This window comes from Rhinolophus ferrumequinum, chromosome 7 (assembly GCF_004115265.2).
Source record: "Rhinolophus ferrumequinum isolate MPI-CBG mRhiFer1 chromosome 7, mRhiFer1_v1.p, whole genome shotgun sequence".
Classification (NCBI taxonomy): Eukaryota; Metazoa; Chordata; class Mammalia; order Chiroptera; family Rhinolophidae; genus Rhinolophus; species Rhinolophus ferrumequinum.
The window spans coordinates 34,504,485-34,532,181 of NC_046290.1; the positions used below are offsets into that span (position 1 = coordinate 34,504,485).

General features: G+C 35.2%; 1 protein-coding gene across 2 annotated transcripts in view; it reads right to left on the minus strand.

Annotated features, from left to right (window-relative positions):
* PLPP1 (phospholipid phosphatase 1) overlaps positions 1-27,697 on the minus strand; it is a 77,079-nt gene that overhangs the window by 34,704 nt on the left and 14,678 nt on the right. Inside the window, exon 2 of one of the 2 annotated variants that reach the window (XM_033110510.1) lies at positions 10,833-10,987. The exons of the other annotated variant lie outside the window; for it this stretch is intronic. Coding sequence (XP_032966401.1) covers positions 10,833-10,987 — 155 coding nt within the window. The remainder of the gene's footprint in view (positions 1-10,832; positions 10,988-27,697) is intronic. 2 annotated transcript variants of the gene reach the window in all.

Sequence of the window (27,697 nt, forward strand, 5' to 3'; positions counted from 1 at the left end):
TTCTCCAAAGTATAATATCAAAGTGGTTTGCTGTATTTGGAGCTAAATCAGTGAACTCTGCTCTTAAGATCAAAGGACAGACTTTGAGATAGGTGCCTGCATCAATGAAACAAACCCTCTTTGCACGGCTTTCTGATAAACCGAAAAGAATCTTTTATGTAGAGAAATACATTAGAACAAATTAAGTGACGTACACAAAGTCACGCTGAATTTCAGCACTGGAGCTAAACAACAGATTCACATTCAAATTTTCAGTCTTAAATTGTCTAGATCAGTATTCAAAAATACTTCCGGCAGATGAAGCCAACCTGGACAAACTCCAACGTGGCTACTATCACGCTAACCTGTTTCCAACCACTGCCCCCAATCTGATCTTCACCACCGAGACTCATATTCACAGCTTCCATCTGATAAAAGAAAACCAAAACAAAAGAGCTTACAGACCTACCCACTTCCATCAAATGAGACCCACTCCACCCTGAAGACAATGACTGTCAAAAACGGAAATTATAGAGCGCGGCCGACTTGATGGGGTTAAAGTCCCAACTTGGCCTCTTGGTAGCTATAAAAGAGAAATACCTACCAACCTCAGATAGTTGTCTTGAGACAAGGAATATATAACACAGTCATACTTCACATAAAACAGACAATAAATGACAGAACAAACACAGCCTTCCATTTACCACATATGCAAAAATTCTAAACCAATGAACACCCAATTTATAACATTTTCAGACAGAATAAGCAAAATTCTATAGTAAACAAGTCTTTCCCAGTTGCTCTTTCCATCTCTTTGCCCAGTGATTTTACTACTGGGTGCCACAGAACAGTGACTCTTCACACTGGAAACAGGTAATTCTGCTGCTAAAATTAAAGGAGGGCATATTCCCCCAAGCTACAGAGAAATTAATTTGACAGAAATCTTATTTTCCCTCAAATTTTGGTATCTTCTAAAATGATGCTTTTGGGTATATCAGAAGATTAACACCAAAGTATAAATCTTTAACACATATGCACATTTAACTAAACACATAATTGGTGCACTGTGCTTCAAAACTCCCAAATATTCTACTGGAAAAAATCAGTTAATCACTAGACCATTCTCCCCACCCACTCTTACTACCCTGTCAGTAATCTCTGCTTATACACTCCCTAGATTATAACAAGATCCCAAACTGGATCCTCCCAACCCCCTCCCAGCCCTTTAAGCCAAGATAGCCATAGAAAGTCACCTTAGATTAAAAAGACTCCTCACTATTGCTACCCACCCTGGTGTCAGAGAGGCAGCAACTGGGAACAGCCTTCTGAAAGTAGGTTGTTCTAATACCATGCTCTGAACCAGTGTTGGCTATTCATAATTCAAAAACAGGTGTGAAAACACAGAAAGTTTTCTTTCTATAAGTAATATAGAATTCCATTTCCTGTCATGCAGAAAACACAAGTTCATGATCAAGCAGTAAACTGCCGTTTTTAAGATCCTATCTCATTCTGGTTCTGAATATGAAAGCTTCAAGATAATTGACAGAAATGGTAGAGAACTTTTAAAAATTCTTATTTAAAGATGGAGTTCACAGAAATCTGGCTACAACAGAGTATTAAGTGATTTTCCAGAAAGCCAGGTAGGCAACGTAAGCTACTTCTAGCTACAAGGAATCACCCAAGTGTTTCATGAGTGGCTTCTTTCCAGGACACTAGTTTTGCTCACACTTCACAATTACTGAGTAAGGTAGTATTCAAAATCACTGTACTGCAATGGACATGTTTATTTTTTTATAGCTTACATCACCAATCCTGTACTCCAATCACAAATGGATGTTTCACATAAGCAGTTCTAAGCTTACAACAAAAATTAAATTTGAGATTTTCAAATATTTGTCTAAAGTAACCACATAACATGACTAAGAAATTAGATAATTTTAAATCACCGTTCACTCAAAGGCCTATAATCGCTTATTCTAAGACCCAAAGACCTCAAATTCCTATTTCTTTCTTAACATTTGATGCTGATATACAACCTGAACTTACCTAAATGGCAAAACTTAACCTGAAAAAATGAACAACTCAAGCCTTTACTCACCCCACTTACTTTGACTAGTTATATTTCACTATGTAAATATTAATGTCTTGATTGTGAGATACTGTACTAGACTCTGCCAAGGGCATTACATGAGGTATTAATCATATAACCTTTCAGAAATTCAAAAATTTCTGGCTCCAAGAGTTTTGGTAACGGACTATGAACCTGTATTTATATAAAATCTTCATTATTAAAAGATGCTTCTAAGTTCAATGTATTATTTTTCAGAGAGCCAAAAAATTTTCAATGTATTAAGGTCTACTGCATAATAAAACTTTAAACAGTAATGGTCCCTTACATAAAAGGCACTAAATATATTCCACTCATATGAGTATATTTTCTAAGAGGACTGTAACTGCCACAAGATTTCAGTTCCTTGTTTGTTGTTTTTCACTATAAAAAACTGAAAACTGGCACTGATTTGTATTATTTTCTTTCCCAAATTTAAGTCTTCGCTAGATTAAGTCTTATAAATCAAAAGTTTATTCTATTTATTAAACTGTCGATCAATTTTGCACTTCTTTCCTTTGGTAAGAACAAATAATCTCAAGTGAAAACAAACACTCATAAAATATGAGTTCACAAATAGATAAATTATATTAATTTATTTAAAATTTATTAAAATATATAGCCCAGAAACTTTACTTTCTATACCTTATCAGGCAATCCAATTCATAGCAATGAATATATAAATATTCACTAACTATGAGGATAATCATTTGTAGCAATCTTAACTAATGTTATTTAACCAAAGAGCATTGACATTTCACCAACCTTTAAGCAAATTTTTTTTAATTTTTAAAAATTAATACTTTATTTTTTTAGAGCGGTTTTAGGTTTATAAAAAAAAAAAAACAACTGAGAAGATAAAAGATACACTCCCTCGCTTACAACCACCACTTTGAAGTTTCCCTGTTTTAAACATCTTTCATTAGTGTGGTATATTTGATATAACTGATGAACCAATAATGAGATGTTAACTCCACTCTATAGTTCACATTAGTGTTCATTCTTTGCATTGTCTTTACGTTGTACAGTTCTATGAGTTTTGTTTTTTTTAAGTTTGTCTGTCTTTGTCTTTTATGATATTTATTTATTTACTTAAATTTTTATTGGGGAACAGTGTGTTTCTCCAGGGCCCATCAGCTCCAAGTCGTTGTCCTTCAATCTAGTTGTGGAGGGCGGAGCTCAGCTCCAAGTCCAGTCGCCGTTTTCAATCTTTAGTTGCAGGGGGCGCAGCCCACCATCATTTGCAAGAATTGATCCAGCAACGTTGTTGCTGCGAGCTCACCCTCTAACCAACTGAGCCATCCAACCGCCCCTCCCGCAGCTCAGCGGCAGCTCGCTGTCTTCAGTCTAGTTGTGGAGGATGCAGCTCACCGGCCCATGTGGGAATCGAACGGGCAACCTTGTGTTCATTGTTCAGAGCTCGCGCTCTAACCAACTGAGCCATCCAGCTGCCCCAGTCCTATGAGTTTTGACAAATACATAACATCATGCATCCATTACATTATCATACAGAATAGTTTTACTATCTTTAAAATCATCTGTGATCAAACTTCTCATCCCTCTTCTCTCCTCCTCCCAACCCCTGGCAAACACTGATGTTTTTATTGTCTCCGTTGTTTTCCCTTTTCCAGAATGTATATGGTTGGAATTACAGTATGAGTCCTTTTCAGGTTGGCTTCTTTCATTTAAGGATATGCATTTAAAGTTCTTCCATGTCTTTTTTTTTAATTTATTGGGATGACAATTGTTAGTAAAATTACATAGATTTCAGGTGTACAATTCTGTATTACATCATCTATAAATCTCGTTGTGTGTTCACCACACAGAGTCAGTTCTCCTTCCATCACCATATATTTGATCCCCCTTACCCTCATCTCCCACCCCCCATGTCTTTTTATGGCTGGATAGCTCAATTGTTTTTAGCGCTGACTAGTCCACTGTATGGATGGATGTACCACAGTTTATCCTCCATTCACCTACTGAAAGACATCTCAGTTGCTTCCAAGTTTGGGCAATTATGAATAAAGCTGTCAGAAACGTCCATGTGCTGGTTTTTGTGTGGATATAAATTTTCAAATCGTTTGGATAAATACCTAGGAGCATGATTGCTAGATCCTATGGTAAGACTTGTTTAGTTTTGAAAGAAACTGCCAAACTGTCTTCTAAAATGGCTGTACCATTTTACATTCCCACCAGCAATAAATGAGAACCTCTGTTGATCTACATCTGTACTAGCATTGGGTGTTGTGTTTTGGATTTTAGCCATTCTAATAGGTATGTTGTAATATCTCATCATTGTTTTAATTTACAATTCCTTAATGAAATATGATACTGGGCATCTTTTCATATGCTTATTTGCCATCTATGTATCTTCTTTGGTGAGGTGTCTGTTCAGATCTTTTCCTCAATTTTTGATTGAGTTGTTTGTTTGCTTATTGTTGAGTTTCGAGAGTTCTTGGTATGTTTTGGATAAAAATCCTTTAACAGATATGTTTTATAAATATTTTCCCCCAGTCTGTGGCTTTACATAGAGCAGAAGTTTTTAATTTTAATGAAGTCCAACTTATCAATTATTTCATTGACCATGTTTTTGGTGTTATTATCTAAAAACTCATTGCCAAATCCAAGGTGGATATTTAATTTTAATTACAAAAAAATTTTTCAAAAGAAACAATATCATGAATTCAACCAAGTTCTTAGGACCTAAAAGGTAAAGTATAAAAAATCCCCAGCTAGAGTTTTTTAAAAAAGTATTTATGAAAGAGTTAAATAAAGTCATGAAATGTTAACACAAATGCCTTCACTTCACTTTTACCTAGTGTGACAGATAACATTCCCAAAATAAGTCATACTAAGATACTCTGCCTTCAAACTCTTTTGTCTGTAACAGAAAAACACAGACATCATCATGCTAATATTTTCATATATTCAGAGATAAAAGGTTTGTAAACAGAAAAAAAAATTTATTCTGTTCTATACAAAGGTTAAGAATTAATGGAAAGAAGATAAATTTGACCTTTTTTATACATTTTAAAATAACTGCATATTAATCTCATATCTATCACAAATATATTTATGTTTGGCCATATTACCAATTCAATATTTAACAAATGAAAAATTGTGTCACTTCTGCTTGAAAAAGTGAAAGTAGAAAGTTGAGGGAGGGGGATTGAACTCCGATTGCAAGTTTAAATGGTAATAAGACTTAATTCCTGGTAGTAGACAAAATGAGTATTTTAATTTTAATTGTCTTCTTATCACATATAATTCATTGATAAAGCTCATTTAGTAGAAAGAGCTTTTAGGGCTTTTCGAAAATCAGAGTTCTCATCTAGGAATAAAATTTAGCCCATTCAAAGCCTGCTGATTTGTCAAGATACATGCAGCAGAAAAGTTAGATGTCTACTCATTTTGTAGAGCTGTACTCAGGATGTGAAGCAACAGCTCTTTACCACTTAACCTTAGCAAAGACATTCCATAATATGTCCCAAAACTCAAGAATATTTTATGAGCAGATATTTTTCCCAATGAATCCCTTAAAAACCTATAGCAATTAGGAAAACAACAGTGGAATTCACTAAGCTTGGCTAATGTGCAACTAACAGAACTTCAGTTTTCATTATTGGCAGTAAATACTCAATATTTATATAACTTTTCTTTAAGTTCACCCAATATAAAACAAAATTTATCAAGATATTTTCAAGTGTTCTATAAAATGAATACATAAAAAATACTTAATATATCAAATCTATGTATTACCTCTTCCAATGGTAGCATGAAAAGCCATTTTAAACAAAGAAAACATCTGTTATAGCAAATTACTTCGGAATGCATCTGGTATTACTTCATTTTGTGACAATTACATAAAGAAAGGGTGCTGGAACAACTGCTCATAAGAACTGATTGAATCAGTACTTTCCATAATGATGGAGACAAGAAATGCAGTTTCACATGGGAATAAGTAAACAAGAAAATATTTTTTTTTTCCAACCTAAGAAACCAAGCTCCATAATACTAAATTTCATTAATTCCAATGTCCCCCATATTTTGAGATATCTATAATCAGGATATATATTCAATATAATAGTGTTCCATTATTTTCCTGAAAATCTGTTTTAATGAGGTATTTTATCCTAAGAGATGACTTGGAAATATGGTACTGCCAGAGTGTTAAGCTGAATTTTCATGGTAGTAAATATGTTTAAACATAAGCGACAATCTTACTCCATTTTCACATTTAGTTTTTCATTAAAATTTCTACCTGCTTTTGTTAAACACCAATTACACACTAAGCACTGTGGTTTGCATTAAGGATACAATGTTGAGCAAAACAGGCTGTCTCTAGCCTAGTAAAGCTTATTACCTTGTGCCTACTGGGGTGAAACTCTGAAAAGGTAGCACAGCAACCCTGTCAACATGGAAACAAAAACTGGAACAATACACATTCTAGAGTAAGGAATTTTTAATAGACAAACACTTCAAACAATGGAGACATAATAGGATTTCAAATAATGCATATTTTTTAATGAACTTAGGGTAAGGGTGTTTTGCACATTAAGGTATGTTTACACAGATGTTCCTCTATCATGAGCTAATAACTTAATCTACAATATACACTAAGGATGAAGCTCACCATTAATGATAATAAATAGTGACAAAGACTCTCTCTTTGACCAAACTTTAGTTAAGCTCCTCTGAGCCCTCTTCTCAACCAGGCTTCTACCTTGACCTTCTGTGTCCATACTGCCCGTCCTTGCTGGGCCTGCATAGCCCAGTCTCAGGAAGAATCCCCCAAACTTGTGGCTGGCATCTGAAATGAGGGCAGCCTTGTAGGGGAAGTGGGTCATGGGAATCCCTTGGATTTGTAACCAGAGGGTCAGAAGTATGGATGGCCTGGGGACCCTCACTTGCAGTTGACAACTAAAGTGAGGGCAGTCTTGCCAAAGACTGTGACCTTAAGCCTGTGGAGTCTGACCCAACTTCAGGGGTTAGCATCAGAACTGGATTATACTATATAGAAACACTAAGAAGTTCTGTGTTTGTGTGTAAGTCCACTCAAGGCCACAGATGGCCATTTACTCCTAAAAGAGCCTAGTCAGCCACATAGGTTGCTGAGCCCCAGAGAAAGGAATGAACTTTTTATTTTAATTTATTGTGCATTTAAAAAATATCATTAGTTCAATCTTTCATTTTCCCACATTCTTGGCAATAGACAAAACTAAACTCACACATAGAACAGTTAAGCTTCTGGAACAACTATATGAAATGGGTATGTAGTTAAGACAGTTAAACTTCACATTTATCAAAATGAAAAGGGGATATTTTCTAATGGGTTTTTTAAATTTAAAACAGACTTCCTTATTTGAAAAACAGTATGTGTACAAGGGAGGGAAAAAAAAGAAAATGCAAGAGATAAAATGAAAATAATCTCATATACTAATAATCCCACCATTCAGAAAGAACCATCACTATCCTTCTCCCACCCCGACTTAATATATTACAAAGATCTTTCCAGGTCAGTATATATTATCAAAAATACAAAATGGATATCATAACATTTCATCACTGGGGTTAAATCATGAACAGCCCCTACAGCTGAACTTATTTCCAATTTTCTGCTATAAAAAATAATGCTGTAATGAACAATCTTGTAACTAATTCTCTGAATGAAACTATTATTATTTCTATAGTATAAATTGCTAAAAGTATAATATCTAGGTCCAACGATATATTCTTTTTAATATCAATTTATACCCCTGCCAGCTTTGTATATGAGAGATAACTTGTTTTTTTTACACTTAACAATCTGGGAAAGCTCTTACTTTTGCCAATGTTTAACAGGCCAAACCATGTTCTCGGTGCTGTTTTAAAATAAACTTTGATTTCTTAGGAACGTTAAATCTTTTTTTTTTTTTTACATTTTTTTGGCAATTTTTTTATTCCACTGACACCTTTCTCTTCATGCCTTTTGCCCATTTTGCTTTGGGGCATTCATCTGTTTCTCACTTATTTATAAGAGTATTTATATATAAAAGAATTAATAAGCCTTTTTCACATACATCCACATGCATTCCTATTTTGTCATGGTGCAGTTTAAGTTACTGTAAATAATACAATGTCTCTTTAGGAGTTTTATTAGTTGGTCACACACAAAAAATTGGCTATACTATATTATTTTAGGCTAAACATTTTTACTAAAAGGTTAAACTATAGAATAATCAAGACCTAAGAAAAGTTAACTACTCACAGTCAGTACTCAAGCCAATGTAAAATAACCTATTAAACACAGAAAGTTTTCTATTCCCAATCTATAAACATGTTAAAGCTAGAAAAAGTATACTTATTCACAACATAAGGATCTGGGATTTAACTTTATTGTTGCTATCATTACTCTGAAAGTCTGCATACAAATTCAAGCTTTTATCTTTTTCTAGAAATGTAAAAGTTTATAAAAGTAAATGTACAAGGAACTGAGAAGGGAGACAGTAAACCTACATAAAGCAAAAAGGGGAGGGGAAAAACAGTGTTAAATAAAAAGTGGATCCTTAAAACCCAAAAAGAAACTTTAAGTCAAAACATATAAAAATCTATAGTTTTCTGAATGTTGCTTCTTTTTTGATTAGCTGATGAGGAAACAGTACAGAATGAATTAAAAAAAAAAAAAGATTATGGACCTCAGACTGTAAAAATTAAGTCACTGCTTTAAAATGTTCTATCATCCAAAATCTTTTTATTCATCATCAAATTATAAAGTAGGTGTGTATGAAGTTACATCAAACATAAATAACTTTACAGAAAACAGTCTCCTACATCTGATATTATACATAAACTTAGTAAAACAAGAAAATAAATCTACCCCAGGAATTTCCTAGAATCCCTTCACATTAATCAAGCCATCAGCATATTTAAGGTCCAGAAACTGTCCAAATACTACTACTACTTTTAATATAAATAAATTTTCATTAAAATATCTTTCCAGATCACATCTCTCCAATAGCAATCTCATGGGAATTCACAGCCAAGAATTCAAGGATGCATATACCAAATCTTTTTCTACTACTTTTTAAACATTTAAGCTGTTTAATATTTATAATAACTCAAAAATATTTGTTATAAAAAGAAGTAAAAAACAGGCACAAGACTGAATTTGCACTGTTCATAATGATCTAAAAAATTGTCCAACTAAAGGAAATAATAGCATAATGTTAACAGTAGTTGTCTTTAGGTAGCAGAACTAAGGGTAATTTCTTTTTTTTATAACAGATTTTCTTAAATTCATTAACGAATATGTATTATTTTTATCATTAAAATTTTTTTAGAAAAAGATGAAAAGTATCAAGTCAAATATAAAAGTAACTTTCTGATCTTCAAGCAATTATCTCCTGAAATACAGGGGTAGTTTTTAAAAATTTTTTCTGGCAATAGCTGCTCAAAATATGGCTTCAACAAATAACTTGTACTTTATACAAGTACAGTAACACTGTCTATTATCATTTAAGTGTGGCAGTATTATATGCTTTCCTGCACATTGTTTCATAAGCCTGATGGCTAAAATGGAAGTTATGGTGGAATTTACTTCTTAGGAAAAGAAATAAATATCGCCTTAAACTAAGTCCCAGATTTTTCTCCCCTTTACTCCTATATGTCAGTGGTTTTAATCCAATTAGAGTGCGTATACTAAATATGAAAATATTTAATATATCTTGGAATGTAAAATCCAAGTTCCCTTCACCTTCTAGAATACTGTGCTGAAGACCATCAAAAAAAATAAAACAAAACTTCCAGACAAAATGAACTCAGATATGAACTAGAAAAACCAAAGAACTAGGTTATTATTTTCAGCCAATTTGGGGGCAAAATAGAGAAAGAAAAGCCAGGCTGTCCTATTGTGAAAATAAGGTTGCTAAGTTTGCTAAGACAAAAATTTGTAAGTCAACTATCTGGGGAAGACAACTGATAAGAGACAGGTGGTCAAAGGAGAAACATGGCATGACCTGCTACACTCCCAAAACACTCAGGAGGTAAATCTGTACTCAGCTCCTTCTATTCTATTTCCAAACCACATAAAAAAAGAGACATGAGCAAGGCTCAGGAGTCAGTGTTAAGGAACAAGGAAGTAAGCACATCTTAAGTGCCAATCTTAACCTATTATTGCCAAACTTAACCTAGAAGGAAACTTTCTAGTTATCTAAAATAATAAAACCCAGTATCTTACAAACTGATGAACTTTCTAAAGCACGGTAAAACTTAAAAAAGACTGATATAGTTCTGATGTATTCTGAGGATTTTATTTTGCATTATGTATTTACAGCCTTTCTGAGTTGTTGTCTCTAATTTATTAAATAAATCTATCTCCTTTATATGGCCTTAATTTCCATTTAATAACATGATAAAACAAACATAATCTCAATTTCAGCTCTGCCATAAAATAACTTACGGGGCGTGAGCAAGTGTCTTCACTTGTATACTGAAAGGAGTTGGTCCAAATGACTTAAATGAACCCTTCCATTCTAAAATAATCATTCTATAATTCTTCATGATCACATCAAGTTGTTTTGGTTAACATCCCACTTTTAACTGGAGAAACTGCCCCTGATTAAAACAGTGGGTATGTTCCTCAAGCAATCACTCACCACATCAACACTAGTGAAGACAGTGCTGTGGATTCACTCCCACCCCAACTCCATCACTTCATCCAACCTCAGGCACAACAAACCCATTGCTACCTACTCATTCATTTACTTACAGAGGAAATGGGTAAACCAAGCCCCACTATGGTGAGAACAGTGGATGTGACGGTACTGTCATGGTACGGATACTGGATGCTGTTGTCTTTACAGAAAAAGCCTCTCTGATATGGATATATTTGGCCCAAATTTAGAACAGCCAAAGGCATGGAAGCTGTTGGGGAAGGGAAAAAGATACACATGGTTAAATTCAGTTCACTTCGTTAGGAAGTAAAGTCTACTGAATGGGATGCAAATCTTAAACATATTTTGCCGTTTCTAATAAAGAATCAATATTCCACAATATCCAAGAGTGAAGACTGAGGAAACCATGCAGCATTAGCTTGTCCATATCAGCCCCTCTTTTATCAAGTATAAATTCTCTTACTTGCGTTGACCTCTGATTTTAGAGACAATCAATAAAAGAAACCCCCAAGAAAAAGAACAAAATTGGCCCATAGAAAAATAAAGTGGAGAAAACAGCAAGATTTTACACTTTACATTTTGTAACTAATTCAATTTTAATTGAATTGCTTTATATATTAACTATGATTAAAGAAAAAAGGAAAAACTTAGTAAATACATTTAATAATCATAATATCATAACAGCCAAATGTAGTTAAGGAGGGGAAAGATATAAAATTTTGTTTCACATTAAAATTTACATTAATAGCGTTAGAATACAATAGAAACCATAAGTATATTTGATAATAAAAGCAGAAAGAAACAAAGACAAATTAAAAATGGTTTTTATTAGCCCTGGCAAGGCTCTAAAATCACTTTAAGAAGTTATAAAGAAATAATTTTCATTTGAAATCTTTCCCCCAAATAAAATGAAAGACCAAAAAATAAATACATAAATAAATTAGTAGCTTCTTAACATGTTCAAATTTACCATGCTTTTAGGCTTTGCTTTATACAATTTAAACGTTCAAGCATCTATTTACTATATGTTCAACACTAAACTAGGCCATTCATAAGGGAAACAAATTAGTGTAAAAGAGATATTAAGTTTAAAAGCCTAAACTGTATATGTAGAAATAGAATGTATACTCAGTAAATTGTTTAAAAAGTAATACAAAGATAGGTTTTTTTTTGGGGGGGGGTGATGAAATTGTTCTGTATCTTGAGTATGATAGTAATTCCACAACTCTACGCATCTGTCAAAACTCACAGAACTGTACAACAAATAAGTGAATTTCATTGTATGTAAATTTAAAAAGAAATACCATAGAAGACAGAAAAGGTCCTATAGAAATTCAGAGGTCAACTTGAACTAGAGTAGTTAGAAAAGACAAAGAAAAGGCAGCTGAGTTGAACTTGAAACAGCAGGTAAATCAAGGAGAGTATTTAATGGTAGAGGGATGCAAGGTCAGCAAGAGCACAGAGGGAATGAGCAAGGAGTGTTCAAGGTACGTAACATTTTATAGCCAACATGCTCACACATGCCAGGCATAGGCTACAGAGATAACTCAATTCTTACTGCAACCCTGTGAAGTACGTACTATCACTTCCCCCATTTTTCACATAAAGTTGTTATGAGGCTTTAAGAATTCCAGAACTCTGCTGAAACTAGTAAGTGGAACCAGTAAGTGGATTCTAAGATAGACCACCGTGTTTCCCCGAAAATAAGAGCTAGCCGGACAATCAGCTCTAATGCGTCTTTTAGAACAAAAATTAATATAAGACCCAGTCTTATTTTACTGTAATGTACGACCGGGTCTTTAATATAAAATAAAATATAAAATATAATATAATACAATACTGGGTCTTATATTAATTTTTGCTCCAAAAGATGCATTAGAGCTGACTGTCCGGCTAGGTCTTATTTTCGGGAAAACGGTATCTATTTCTAGAGTCAGTGTATACACGGCCTCCCATGAAGGCAAGTGATCTGGCTAAATTAACAGGTTAGAATTGTAACAAGGAACATATGGCTGTGGGGGAGGGAGACCTGTCTTTTTGAAAACTTGTTCAGTATAAACTATATGTTATGTTCATAATGAAAACTCAAAGTTAATGGAACTAAATCTTTGGTAAAGATTACTTTTAAGTCTGCAATTTTGTGTTTTTTAATGGGAGGAAGTGGGCTTGAGATTTTTGCGTTTACTAAAAAGAATTATGTAATTAAAATCCGGGCCTAAGAAATAAGTTATCCTGTAGGAAATAAAATATCACTGTCTTCTTTCATTAGGGTCAGCAACAAGGTAAAATAAGGGGTTGTAGAAATTAATTTTGAAAAAAGCATAGAAATGGGAACATTTAATACAGCTTTGAAATAATCCAGCAATTAAGTGATAAGTAGTGTGTCGACAGTGGAAATAGAAAAGGATATATAAGAGTATTCTGAATATAGAAAATACCCAACCTGATGACTGATCACAACTGCTGAGACACACCTGGAGATGACACTTCAGGATTGGAAGCAGGGAGACGGATGGTCCCACTGACAAGATACGTGAAGTTGGGAGGGGGTTTACAGTGGAAGAAAATTCGTTTACTATTGAGAATATTGTGTTTGGGGTGGTCTAGCACCTTCTTAATTGCTCAGCTTCATCTTTCACGCTTCCCCATGCAGCCCTTAAGGCTCCAATCACACTGAACCATTTGCTGTTGCCTGAACATTCCCACTCGTATGTTTTCAAAAACCTAGGTGCTTTCATACACGGTCAGCCTTCTCCTGGGGCTACTTGCTCTCTTACTTCCCCACCAAGTCACAGCCAGGCACTCCCTGCTTATCTGTCCCATGGCCCCTTGTACATGTATCTATCACAATGTATTTTAAATTGCCTGTTGCATTCTGTCAGCAACTTGAGAGTAAAGACTATATCATTCTGTATCCTTTGCACCAGGCATACAGTTGACTCTGAATAAATTTACTGAAAGGGTAAACGAATAAAATTCAGGATAAAAATCAAGTAGAGAGAGATATGCAAATTGTTGGCAATAGAATTGATAAGTTAAGCCAGGAGAATGAACCAGTTCTCAGAGAAAGCCTTAAGTCAAGACTAACAAAGATAAAACAATCAGCTAAGAATTAATCTCCATAGTGAAATCATGAAAAGAGACTGTAGGAGAGGAAGAAAGGATGATTACATGCTCCAGAGGGAGGGGCTAATTGCATCTCACTCGGCAGCACACATTGGCCAGTCTTTGAACAAAAGAATGAACAACAGGGAAGTAGGACAATGTGATACAAAAGCCAGCGGAAGCAGCTTAGAGTATCGAGTCTGTATCAGGTAAATGTAGGGTGTCAAATGCTAAGACAAGGAGAGTGAAAACTGAGTCAAGACTTTGAAATCTGAGGAAAAAGGGTGCAGTTGGTAACCTGGGAGAGAGTATATTACACCACGTCTACTAACACCACAGTATCTTTATGAAGAAATTTCACTACTGGGTTATTATAGTCTAAGCATACGTCTCTTCTTCAAGTTAAATATATCACGATGTCCTCTACTGCTCATATGTTTTATATATACACACATGCCACCCCCATGGGCTGAATTGTTTTCCCCCCAAGTTCTTACGTTGGGAGATCTAACACCCAATTTTACTATATTTGAAGATAGGGCTTTTAGGAGGTAATTAAGGCTAAATAAGGTCATAAACGTAGGGTCCTAACCTAATCGTACTGGTAGCCTTATAAGAAGAGGAAGAGACAGACATCTCTCTCTCCACATGCAGGCACCCAGTGAAGGCAATGTGAGGATAGAGTAAGGTGGCGTCTGCAAGCCAGGAAGAGAGCCCTCACCACAACCCACCATGCTGGCACCTTGATCTCGGGATTCCAGCCTCCACAACTGAGAAAATAAATGTGTTATTCAAGCCACACAGTCTTGGTATTTTGTTATGGCAGCCTGAACAGACTAAGACACAGGCATATCCATCCTCTTAGAGAAAACAGATACCTCTACTCAAAAAAGCAATGGAATATTCTCTGCTATAGAGATTATTTTCAATGGTATTTTTCAGGGTAGTAATGGAGAGTTCTATGTCAAAGTTACTGTTATAGGAAATTCTTTTTTCTTTCACAGGACAGGTATATTCTTGCCTTAATATATACAGGGCATAGAAACTTTTTTACCCTAATAATAATTCTAGAATATTTTTCTCTAAATTACAATTATTTAAGAGAAGTCACTTTTAAAAAGTTGAATCTTGCTTAAATACACTTCAATCATGCTAAACACATTAATTAGCTACTGTGTATCTGCTCTTAGTGCATCCCTCCTAATTGAGGAATACAGCTAATATCTGTCTATCTATCTATCTCCAGATATTCATCTAGGTATATTCACACACACACACACACACCGGGGGTGCCAAAAAAATGTATATAAATGGACACTTTGGTCAACGTTGCTCAAGCAGTAGTTCACTGAAATCACAAATGTCTGGAGACTGATGGTAACCACTTTGAGCACCTCTTGTAACTGCAGAAGTCAAACGTGACTTGTATTCATCTTTTGTTATCGGTATATATTAGTACAGCTTTTTCCTCTCTTAAAATGTATACACATTTTTTGGCGCTCCCCGGTATATCATTTCCTATATTCTCCTCCAATTAAGTGATAACTGAAATCCCTCCCATTTTATATATAATACATACTTTATTAAAGACATGCTGTTACAAAATATCCCAATGGAATAAATCTAAAATGCATTTTAAAGAGAGAGAAAAAGACTGAAGTAAACCAATGTTAACTTCTAATATGTAGAAGCAAAGCTAAAGAAAAACATGAGCTAAGTTTACTTTTTGAAAAGAATGAAATAAAAATCTAAATACTACTAAAGTGACTATACTGACTTCAGGACTCACTACCTTCCCCGATTTTCTCAAAAGCTCTCATTTCAGACATCTCAATAAGTATTATGCTATACCACAGAGAAATTCAAATGTGCATTCTCTCGAAAATCTCCTCTCCTTATTCATTCAGACATTTCAATTCGTATTATATGGCAGCCACAGTGCCAGGTAAGGAAAACGGAAAAAAGACTAAAAGAGGGAAGAAATGAAAAAGACCTCACAAAAAAAAAAAATTATTGAAAGGACGATGAGTGCTACAGGAAAATAACACAGCTGTAACTGCAAGTAGGGCTGAAACTTAAAAGGATTTGGACAATAGAGCAGTCAAGATCCTAGCAGAAAACAGCACCCTCAAACTGTGTAGTTTAAAAACTTAATAAAGGACTATTACAAGGTATGGAAGGTGTGGGCAGTCAAGAGACGATGCTACCTCCTGAAGGTGCTACCACCCCTAAACGAGAGCCACTTGACAGGATTAGACCTCTGAGAGAGCCAACAAGACCTGACTTGACAGGAGGAAGCTGTGAGAATAAACACAGGAATCCTGCTCTCTTTCTGCCAGTGCTTCCCATTGTCCAAACTGATCTAGAAGCCAAAGGGCAAGGTCTGCCTCCTGACACTGAAGTCAGATGGATAATGATGAGAGCAGGTCTGCATAGGGAAACAGGACATATACAGAACCTGGAGGCAGAAGGTAAGACCAATCAGGGTCTCAGCATGGAACAGATAGTAACCAAACAGCCAGGAGTAACTCAGGAGAGTATAATAAAGGGACGATTTGCAGAATCTATATTAAGACTACCTACAAGTACTAAGAAGTTTGGACATTATTCTGTGGGTAATAAGAGACACATAATCTAATCTGTGCGTTAGTGGGGGGAAAATTCTGAGAAGAGCTGTATAAAGGAAAAAGCAGTGTGAAGTTAGAATAGAGGGCAAGTCCAGGCAAGAAATACTAGTGTATATAAGAGATGTTGATAGCCTGAAATAAAAAAATAACAGCAGGAATAGGAAGAAGAGGCAGATTCTAAAAATACTTAGAAGATTGTTCCTATATAACTATGGCCCATGTTTGTGTACGTGCATAGATAGATGTGTGTCTGTCTCTCTCTTAAAGACACATATACACCCCTCAGCCTTTGCTATCTCTGCAAAATATAATTTCCACTTTTCCTTCATCCTGAGTACATTACTATCTGATAGCCTCCCCTCCACAATCCTGCTTACCATAAATACTTTAAAGAATATTTGTTGAATAAGTAAATGAAGAAATAAGTAAACAAGTGAGCAAAAGTCTCTGAGGCACATAAACAATAATTTTGTATAACCATAAACTTAGGTCCTGAAAAGTTTTACATGATTTTTTTCTCTCCAAAAGACTCAAAACAAATAAACCAAGAAAACACACAAAAAACAAAAGCTGCTTAACAATCTAAAGTCCAAGAACATGCCAGGGAAGCACTTCTAATTCTATAGTCTAACGATTATTTCTCAAGCTTGTTTTCCACTAGGAATACAAAATGCTAACAAGTAAAGATAAACTGATACACCCATGTTAACTGCTAAAATAAATTTATAATTCATAAACTCCTATTATCTTGAAGGCAATCTTTGTATAGTTCAGCACCACCTCCAAGCAAAGCTTCAGACATGGCTATTGTGGAAGCACTTCTCTCAGCAGCACCCCTTACTCTTTTCTCAATGACAAAAGAAGTTCGGGCCCCAATTCAATCCTCTTTACTGATCCACCCACAACACTCGTCCACATCTCCTCTGCAGGAAAGCAGACGGACCAGATTTCCAAATGGGATGATGAAGAGTATAAAGCAGTAATACTTCAAAATAGGATTTTATAAATAATTGTCAGCTCCAGATCCATCTTTTCCTAGTCTCTTCTCTAGAACCACTAGAAACAATCAGATCTGAAATTGTATCACAAAGCACACATTTACATACCCTACTTCAGACAAAAGTGTAGGATTTCCATCTCAGCATCCATTCTACACACTGGAAAGTTAACAAAGGACCATGTTCCAAGACTGCCATGTATCTCACATACTGTACAGTTTTATAGTACATATTATACTGTGCACTCTCAGTAAAAAGCATAAATCATAATGTGGTCTCTTATTCACCAGTAAAATATATTTGCTCTTACCAGAAGCACCTAAAATAATCGGGGCGGCCTAGCTTGCAAGACTCTTAAATAGCAATCCTGCTAGACTTGTAGCAATTTATAAACCTGAATCACAAAACATAAACATGCTAAGAAAAAGGTCTGCTTCATAGTGAAAAGATTAATACCATGGTTGTTTGTGGATATTTACTGTGAGTCTCCAGAGTTTCACTATTCAAAAGAAACAATCATCTTTCATGGCCCTTCTCAAATATGTCCAAGAAGAATGGACACTGACATGTATTGACCACCTAATATGGGTCACCATCATGCTAAGGCGGTTGCACTAAAATTGTATATCATCATCTTCATATAAAAACATATTTACACTTTCTAATAAAAACATACTTAAACTTCAGATTTCCTACCATAAAATCTGGAAAAGTTTTTTTAAATCTAATCAATAGTATCAGAATGAGAACCAACACATACAAAGAAATTTTATGTTCAATGTTGTTAAGTAGGCAAAATAATCTGTAAAAACATTATATTTAGTATAATTTCACTTATATAAAACACATTATTTGTGTCTGTGTCTAAATATACATTGGAAAGCCTAGAAAAGTATATAACCAACTTTTAAGTAGTCATCTCCAGAGATGGTAGAAAACTCATTTCCTATTGTATATATTTCCATGTTTGAATGTTTTATAAAACAAATGAGCAAGATCATTAATTTTGAATTTTAAAAAATGCTTATCACAATGAAAAAGTTTTTTGTTGTGTTTCCTGAAATTATGCTATACACACAACTTACCTGAAAAAAATCCCACCTATGTTAAAGAGATTGTTTGAAACCAGGGCAAAGGAAAAAAAACTATTTTTCTATTTTGTTTAAAACAAAAAACAAACTAACAGAAATTATCCTTTAGTTTTTATACCTGATTGATAGGATCTCAAAATAGGCCTACAGTAAAATAACTACTTTTTGGGATTGTCCTCTCTTGTAACTTTTGAGAGCTTTGATGATCTATCGCATATGAAATAGATAAATCATAACTGTGTCTAGTATCTCCAAAAGCGTATGAAAAAAAAACAGTGTTTAACCTTAGAAATGTTGTTATAACATTTTAGGCCCTTCCAAAACACGCTTATTACATAGAGAGTAGAAATAATCTTGAGGGTCACCAGTTTAGCAGAGGCAGTCAAATACAAACTATAACGAATACATTTGTTTTAGTCACCACTTCTTTAAAAATCTTATAAAATCATGGCACTCAAGCAGATCATTCTAAAAGGGTAGCACTGTCTTTTTAATTATGTAATAAGCAAAGGAACATTATTCCAGCAAGCCTTTCAAGTTTATTTTTTTAAAATCTCAAAAACTGATTATACATTAATATAAATCAGCATTAGTCTGATGGAGGAGGGAGGAAAGCAAATAATTTCATTTAGTGCTGTGTTGTCCAATAAAATTTTCTGTGAGACAAGAATGCCGAACACAATGTGCTGCCCAATACAGTAGCCACTGGCCACACATGCTAATGAGTACTTGATACATGGCTAGTGAGAAGGAAGGACTGATTTTTAAATTTTATTTAATTTTAATTAATCTCATCTTAAATAGCTACATATAGCTAGAGGCTCGCATATTCGATCGTGCAGATTTGGGCGGTTAAAAATAACAAGTTGAAAGCCATCAAATTTCTAAACTGTATTAATACTTAATACACAGCAAAACTAATTTTGATTCTAGAAACTTAAGAGGAAATAATTATGAAATACTTGAGTAAACATAGATTTTATTGTGAGCCAGTGCTTACAATGAAAATACAAATCAAAACATAAAGTATACAGGGTCTCAATTTTGTCACCTACAAATGAGAAAGAAGAATGACATTCTCTCTTAGGTCCCTTCCGGTCCATGATTCCATGAGCCTAAGCTGGTCTGTATATAGACAAACAACTGATTTCCTTCTTTTGGTGAAGGTGGAGTTGCTCTGTGTGACCTAGGATTTATCATACCTACTGCAATGGGGCTGACTGAGCCATCCTAATGTCTAACTATACTTTGCTGCAAACTAGGGCAGAGAAATGTGAATCCTCAGCAAACTTACAAGAAAAATACACAGTGAGGGAACTGCTTCTAGCAGCTGATGTCTTACAAAAAGGTAATGGACAAAACCCATATGTAAGAAATATTCTCCCTTAAAAATAAAAAATCTAGCATATGTAAATTTAACCATGTTTGTGCATTTTTCTACATGTATATTTGGGTCTACCAAGTAAGTCCACAGTTACTTTTGTGAAATTTGCTTCTACAAACCCTTTCATTTTCCCCTTTTAGCAGTCTAAGGTTAAAAGTAAATAAAATTTTTTTGGCTCTTTACTACTTTGTGTTACCTGAGCAGTTTTTAGAAAGTTCTATTCATTCCAAATTTAAGGAATGGTCTTTATTTGGTGTCTAATTTAGTTTGAACAAAATACATTTTTGGAGAAAAAAATGTAATATTTTTCGTGCTTTCTTAGGAAACAGGTGTTGCAAATTCTTTCCAGAATCACATGAAAAATCCTCCTGCTAAGTGACAGGAGTTATGTGTTATTTCTGAACAGAAAGGGTTTTCTTTCCCCTCCTTTACAAAGGATCATTAGATGTTCAAAAGTTATTCAAATTTTATCAACTTAAGTGAAACTAATAAATTCGGCAAGTAAGATATAATAGTTTCCTTACAGATCAAATGCAAATACTACTTCCTGTTTATGATTCCTGATCATTTGACAAATGTTTCATGTCTAAGCCAACTAATAAGGAATGAACTATCAGGAAAGTCGGATAGAGAACATGAAAGAATAGTGTCAGGGAAAATGAAGGTCCACTTTTTTAAAATGTAAGAAAAAGGAGGTACTTTTTGTTTAACTCCCACAATATACCCTGACAGTGTGTTAGGTGTTGGCAGCTTTCTAATCCTTCAATAACTTTAAATGGTAAATATTATTTCATCATTTTGAAGATGAAGATGAAGAAACCTGCCCCAAACCACTTAGGTTGCAGAATTAGGATTTGAACCCAGGTCAACGAGGCTATGAGCCCACTGACTTCGTATGGTCTTAATAATAACAGATGCCTCTTACAGAGAAAGATGCCCTCCCAAAACACGCTTATAGAGAAGCTGCGTAGAAAAACAACAGAAAAGAGGTCACTGATGAACCCTGTAACACTGTAGCACTTGGAGTGAGAAGAAAGAGACTGAAAAGAATTAAGGAGTGAATGAGTGAGTGGGGGGAGACAAGTTTAAAATATCTTCTGGTAAAAAGGAAGGAAGGGGAGAACTTCGTGCCTACCTTGAAGGAAAAACAGAGCAAAAGAAGGGTAACAATTTTTTTTTGGTCTTTTTGTCTATAGTGCAAACAATATGATAGGAAGCTGAGGTGACAGAATGGGGGTGTGGAGGAGGACTTGAGAATAAGGACGAATGACAGAGCTGGATCCAAGGGAGATGAATGGAAACGTAAGCACTGGTAGATAACCAATATCATCAAGAGAAGGGTCAGCTAGTGTTTCTTACGAAAAAATAAAAGAAAAAAAGCTTCCCATTTCATTTGATTGCTATGCAATGTAGTCAGGCCCTGGGCCCTATAGGGAGGTCAAGTCCAGTTGTTAATATTGGCTCCGTCCTTTCCTTTGGCCCTGATGGGAACAGTATGGCAAATGGGAAGAAAGAGCCAAAACCCTGGGAGCACCTGTGTATGTCTGGCACCACACTGAACATGTAACAATAATTTTCTTTTAGTCTTCACAATACTAGAACACAAGCTTCACGAAGGCACAGATATTTTTGTTTTGTTCACTGATATGTCCCAAGCACCTAAATCAGTGCTTAGAATAAGACAGGCCATCAACAAATATGTGATGGACGAACAAAGAGTCACCTTGTGAAACAGGTATTATTATCCTCACTCTGGAGATGACAGGATGACTCAGAGAGGGAAAGTAACTTAATTAAAGCCATACATACAATAAGGGTGAAATTAAAAATAGTTAACAACTAGTGCTGCACCAGCACTGGCCACTCAGAACCAACGCCAGCTGGTCCACTTCAGCCGTTGTGAGATCTTGGGGAGATCCACAGACGGTTGTGGGTGGGGGAAGGGAAGATTCAGTTGTATACTGGCTACCAGCCTTCATAGGCAGTGGGGCATCCAGGATTCAAACACACTTACCTGACTCTAAATCCTTCTAAATGAAGTTGGAAACAGTACCGTTTGTTAAATAAAAAACAAGAACAGGGGATAACTGAAGTTTCAATAGAATAGGAAAAAAATATTCAAAACAACTGCAGTGGCAAATGAAATTAGAAATGAATTAAAGAATGATAACTGAGATCAATCTGTTGCCAGACAATTAAATTGAAAACAACAACAACAACAAAACCCAGGATGATCCAGGTACAGCAGGGTAGAAGGAAATGAGGAATAAGAGAAATATGAATGGACAGCAAAACTAGAGTATGAGAATTTTTGATTCCCAGTAAGTAATCTGTATATGTTTCAATAAGAAATGAAAAACCCAACCCTGGCTCTTGAGCAAGGACGGACTTGGTGAGTCTGTGCAAGGCAGAGGTGGAGATGGGGAAAAGACTAGCCCGGAGCTTGGAGAAGGTCAGTGGTGGGCGGAGAGCAAAGTATACAGTAGTCCCCTCCCCATACCTGAGGCCTCACTGCCTGAGGGTTCAGTTACCCATGCTCAACCTTGGTCCAAAAATATTAAATGGAAAACTCCACCTCACTTCATTTCATCACACAGGCATTGTATCATCTCACACCATCACAAGAAGAAGGGTGAGTACATTATGATATTTTGAGAGAGAGAGAGAGACCACATTCACATAACATTTATCTCAGTATACTGTTATAATTACTCTATCTATTATTGTTGTTAATCTCTGACTGTGCCTAATTTATAAATTAAGTGAAAGGTAGGTATGTGTAGGAAACAATACAGTATACGTAGGGTCCGGTCTGGGAATGTCTGCCCCATGAATAAGGGGGGCTATTGTATTTGAGTGTGATTCACAGCAATGGTACGCCAAGTATCCAGGGGCAGGAATTCAAACAACAGTGCTCCCTCCGCTTCTAGAGACACCTACATTCTGGTCACCGGCTTGTAGTCACCACCTCTCTGTGGCTGACATGGTTTTACTATAAAAAGTACTTAGTTATCTTGTTGGTTTTTGTTTTGTGTTTAAGTTGGGACAAAAGGGGGAAAAAGGCAGTTTGAATATAAAAAAGTGACATTTACCAAAGACGGTTTTTACTTTTTGTGGTTTTCTGTCAATAATTACCTATAATATCCTCAACCTTGGAGTCTCTTAGTTCATTAAGACACTTAAAATAAATGTGTATATATTTAAAGAGCTTTAAAAAAATCCACAATGACTATAAGGGCAGATTCTTTTACTATGGACTCTTGAGATTTCTGCACACAAAACAAGTTAGCCTATTTATATACTAACAAAAATAAAAGCAAGAAGTTGGTCACCTGTTGTTTCCGCCCCAGAAAGGCACACACTGCCAACTGGCCAGGAACAACATTAATTCCTTCCACTCCCTCAGGGTAACAGCTGTTCCCTTTCTTTTTCAAGCTAGCAAAGGTCACAATCAGTAGCAAACTTTCCATGCAGATGGATTTCTATAAGCATAAGGCAAGGAAATGGCTGACCGAATAGGGTGTGGGGAGAGAGAGCTGATTTGTTTTTTCTATTTTACTTTCTCCTGGGCACTTACTAGGAATCTGTTTTGGTCTTCTTTGGTATTTGAAGCTATAACTATAATCATTTCTTAGCCAAAAAACATTCTGTGTATCTGAAACTAGAGTTGGGGATGATATAAGCACATTTGAAAGAGGCAAAAAAAACTAGAGCAAAATTGTACATCATTAATGATTCCTTAATTAGAAGTGCATTATGCTAAGTGAAGAGGCCCGACTCAAAAGGCTACATACTATATAATTCCATTTATATTACATTATATGACATTCCATTTATATGACATCATAGGATGAAGACTAGATCAGTGGTTGTCACAGGTGGAGGATGGTGGGAGGAGTTGACTACAAGAGAGCAGAATGAGAGACTTTTGGGGGGTAACAGAGCAGTTCTGTGTCCTGGCTGTGTGGTGGTTTACATGTCTCAATTCATAGAATTGTATCCCAAAAGCGTGAATTTTACCATTGTAAATTAAAAAAGAACTAAATGTTGGCTTAAGCCTCAGGCCGCCTCTCTACTCCCCTCAATTGTTTCGAACTTCTTGCCACACTCTACACAATGACCCTACCTCCCCACCCCACCCCCACCTAGCTAATTCCTACTTGCCATGCTAGACTCTACTCAGCTACTCCTGGAATCTTTCCTTTGGTGTGGCAGGGTGGGGTCCTGGATAGAGGTGGGGCTTTAGAGTCAGATACACCTAACTGGCTTTACTTCTGGCATTCTTCCAGTTACTACTTGAGTGTAAATGGGCAAATTACTTACCTATCTGAGCTCAGTTTCCTCTTATGGTGAATGCAAATAAATACTATGTAGGCAGCTCCCAGAACTGCTGTAAACTAAGAGCTTAGTAATGTACCTAACACAGCACCTGGCACATGGAAAGAGCTTAATAAATGCTGTTCCCTGATCTTTCTCCTGTCTACTGCCTTCACAACCACTGCCCTCTGAGTCCCCATGGATCTGATATATACATAAATCTAGCACAACATTTAATTCATATATTATAATACTTTATCTCTAGTACATAAAATGTGTTTATGTGTCTCTTTGTTCCCTGAATTCACAGAGACAAGTATATTCATTGCATAATAGTCAATAAATTGTTTGAAGAACAGTTTGTCCACCTGATCTGGTGTTATTGTTAAAGAAGGACATATTGAGAGAGTGACCGAAGAAAGCAGAAAAGGCCAGAACATATTGAGATAATCTGAAATGGATGGCCCAAGAAGGTTTTCCAAAGTTTCTACGAGGATGTTGTGTACAGAATAACAGCACAAAAAAACTGGAAATAACCTAAATATTAAAAAATGAAAGTAAAGTGGATTATGCCAAATACAAATATTAATAGAATACCACATAACCATTAAAATTAACTTTGTAGAAGTCTATGTTAAAAATTAAAGAGTATATGCAGCAATATTCCAATTTGTTTTTTCTAAAAGCATGATTTGCTTGTTGTTTTAAGTATTAGTTCATAGACATTAAAAAAAGATATATAACCAAAATGTTAAAAGGGGACATCTCTTGGTGATGGTGAGATTTTTATTTTATTTTCTGGGCTTTTTAGATTTTACCAATTTATTACATGTTAGTTTTAGAAAATTTGGAAATCACAAAATAATTATTTTTAAAAGGAAAAGCTAACATAGATCTTACTAATAGTATTCCATATCCAAGACTCAAATGTCTAAAAGTGGGGATTAAGTATTCATACAATGAAATTCATACAATGAAATACCATGTATTTCCAAAGTCAAAATAGTAAAATATATTATAAACTATATTAGGAAACAAAAAATGAGAAGCTCCTCTAGTGAAAAAAAGTAACTTTTAACTTGGAAAATCCATAAACAAATGCAGAGGAACATTTCATCAAATACTAACTACATGTATTTTAGTTATCTTTCTTTAAAGGCTTGTCAATAGCCAACAAACTTCAGAAGATGATATAGGATGGTCAATTAAGGTGAAGGTTCCTCTTTGAAGTATAGTTTCTACAGAGTTTATTTAGTCTTTAGTTGGAAGAAATTATGACCTGTAGGGTTTTATCTCAGTATTACTTAAGCTCATAAAACAAAGCATCCTGTATTCAGGGGAGAACACCTGGTTAAGTTACTTTTCTCAATGCGACTTCCCACAATGAGACTTCCAGTCTCAGCAATCCCATCCACAAAGCTCCCTTAACCAACAAAGTCTCCCTTATTAGTAGCTGGGCAAGAGATAACTTCTCCCACTCAGCAGTGAGGCCTATATTCCAAAGAGTAACAAGTGTGTGTTTGCCGTTATATTGATTCTTGAATAAAACTGGCAAACTCTAATGCCCTTATGAAATTTCTAGGGCAGTCACCTTCTAGAAAAGTAAATACATAAAAACCTCTTAAGAAGTTGTGTATGGTGGTTGAGGGCAGATTTTAAAACCTTTAAGGAGACTGCTTTAGCAACTGAACTTGTAAAAAAGAAATCACACTGCCTTGATTTTACCATTCTGGTATAAAATTAGTTATCTCAGTGCTCAAAATATATATAGGAAATAATTCAAGAATCAAAACTACAAATAAAAATTTTTAAATGAACAACTAAATAAAATCCAGACCTGACCTCAACTGCTTTTAACAGTTTACATTCCCCCCAATAAAAAATGTATTGTGTATTTTAAATTCTTAACAGTTCTTATGTAAATCAATCATGTCAGTCTGAAATTATGCCAAATGGCAAGGGTCCAGAAACTAAAATAAAGTTATACTAAGGTGTGTCTCAGAAGAAAAACATAAAAACTCTTACTCTGGCAGGAAGTCACCAAAGTGGCATATCTAAATTAGTAAGCTTTGTTTAAAATACATACACACTTTTTTTTGAAGGCACACAAGCCAAAAAAGTTTGGTAAATTTCTTTTTTTAATGGCTATGATTATTGCAGTAGCAAATCATATATCTATTTTCCCAAAAATGTATGTTTGTATCACTCAAAGTTATTTTATACAGAAGATAAGTTGAAAAAGGAAGGACTCCCAGAAATTATTCCTTTAAGGCTAAGGGCAAACATACGATGAATGCTAAAACTACACAATAAACAGCAGCCACCATGGAAAAACAAGAAAAAAAGGCAGATGTTATGTCCGCTGAGTGACTACGAAATGCTTTATTTACATAGATTCTCATTTATTTCTAACAAGTCTGTGAAGTAGGCAGTATTCTCTCCATTATACAAGTGAAGAAATTGAGTTTAGCATGTGTGACTTGAAGCAAGAATATGGAGAAAAGGAGAATTTTGAAACCAAATCTACAGCTTCAAATCCTAGACTACATCACACTTGGAACAGTTACTTGGGAAAACACCAGAATCAAGTAATCCATTGTTCTCAGCAAAGAGGGCTCTTTCTGTAACGGAGTTCAACTATTCTTATACCACTGATCTAAAAATGGTATTCTACTTATCTGGCCAGATCATTCTTCCCCATCCGGCACACCACAGGAAACCATGACAACCTATTATCCCAGCCCATCAGAGGTTCAGTTGATACCCCTAACAGATCTTCCTCCCATTCTCAGAAATGATCCAGCTGGCCTGTGCTTGGAATCTTCTCAAGAAATTCCATCAGGCCCCCTTAAGCTAATACTCTCCCTCTCAGTTCAACTTTTTAAAGTAATTACCAATACCCATACTTTCCATTTTTGCACCAAATACCCACTTCTCAGCCCATTTCAATTTGGAAAAGGCTTTACATGAGGTTATCATGAATGACTTTTGTGTAACTAAATTCAATGAACACTTTCCAGACATTATCTTTACCTGACTTTTCAAGAGAACGTAGACATTGCTACCATTCTCTCTTTGAGTCACTGTTTCCACTTGGCTTTCCAGAAATACTCTCCTGGGTTTTAAAATGTTCCCTCCTAGTCTAGGTGTTCTTCATTTCCTCCAACCAATCTGAGATGTTGGTGTTTTTCAAAGCTCAGTCCTAAACCTTTTTTCCTTCTCACTTTATAACTTCTTCCTGAGATTTTATCAATTCTCATGACTTCAATTACCATGAATACGCCAAGGACTCCCAAAAGTCAGACCACTCCTCTGAGATCTAGACCCATTTATCCAAATGAAAACTTGATACTTCCTCTTGTAAAATTCAAAGGCGCCTTAAATACAACATGTTCGAAACCAAACTCACTATCTCTTCTCTATCCCCCTTTCTATTTC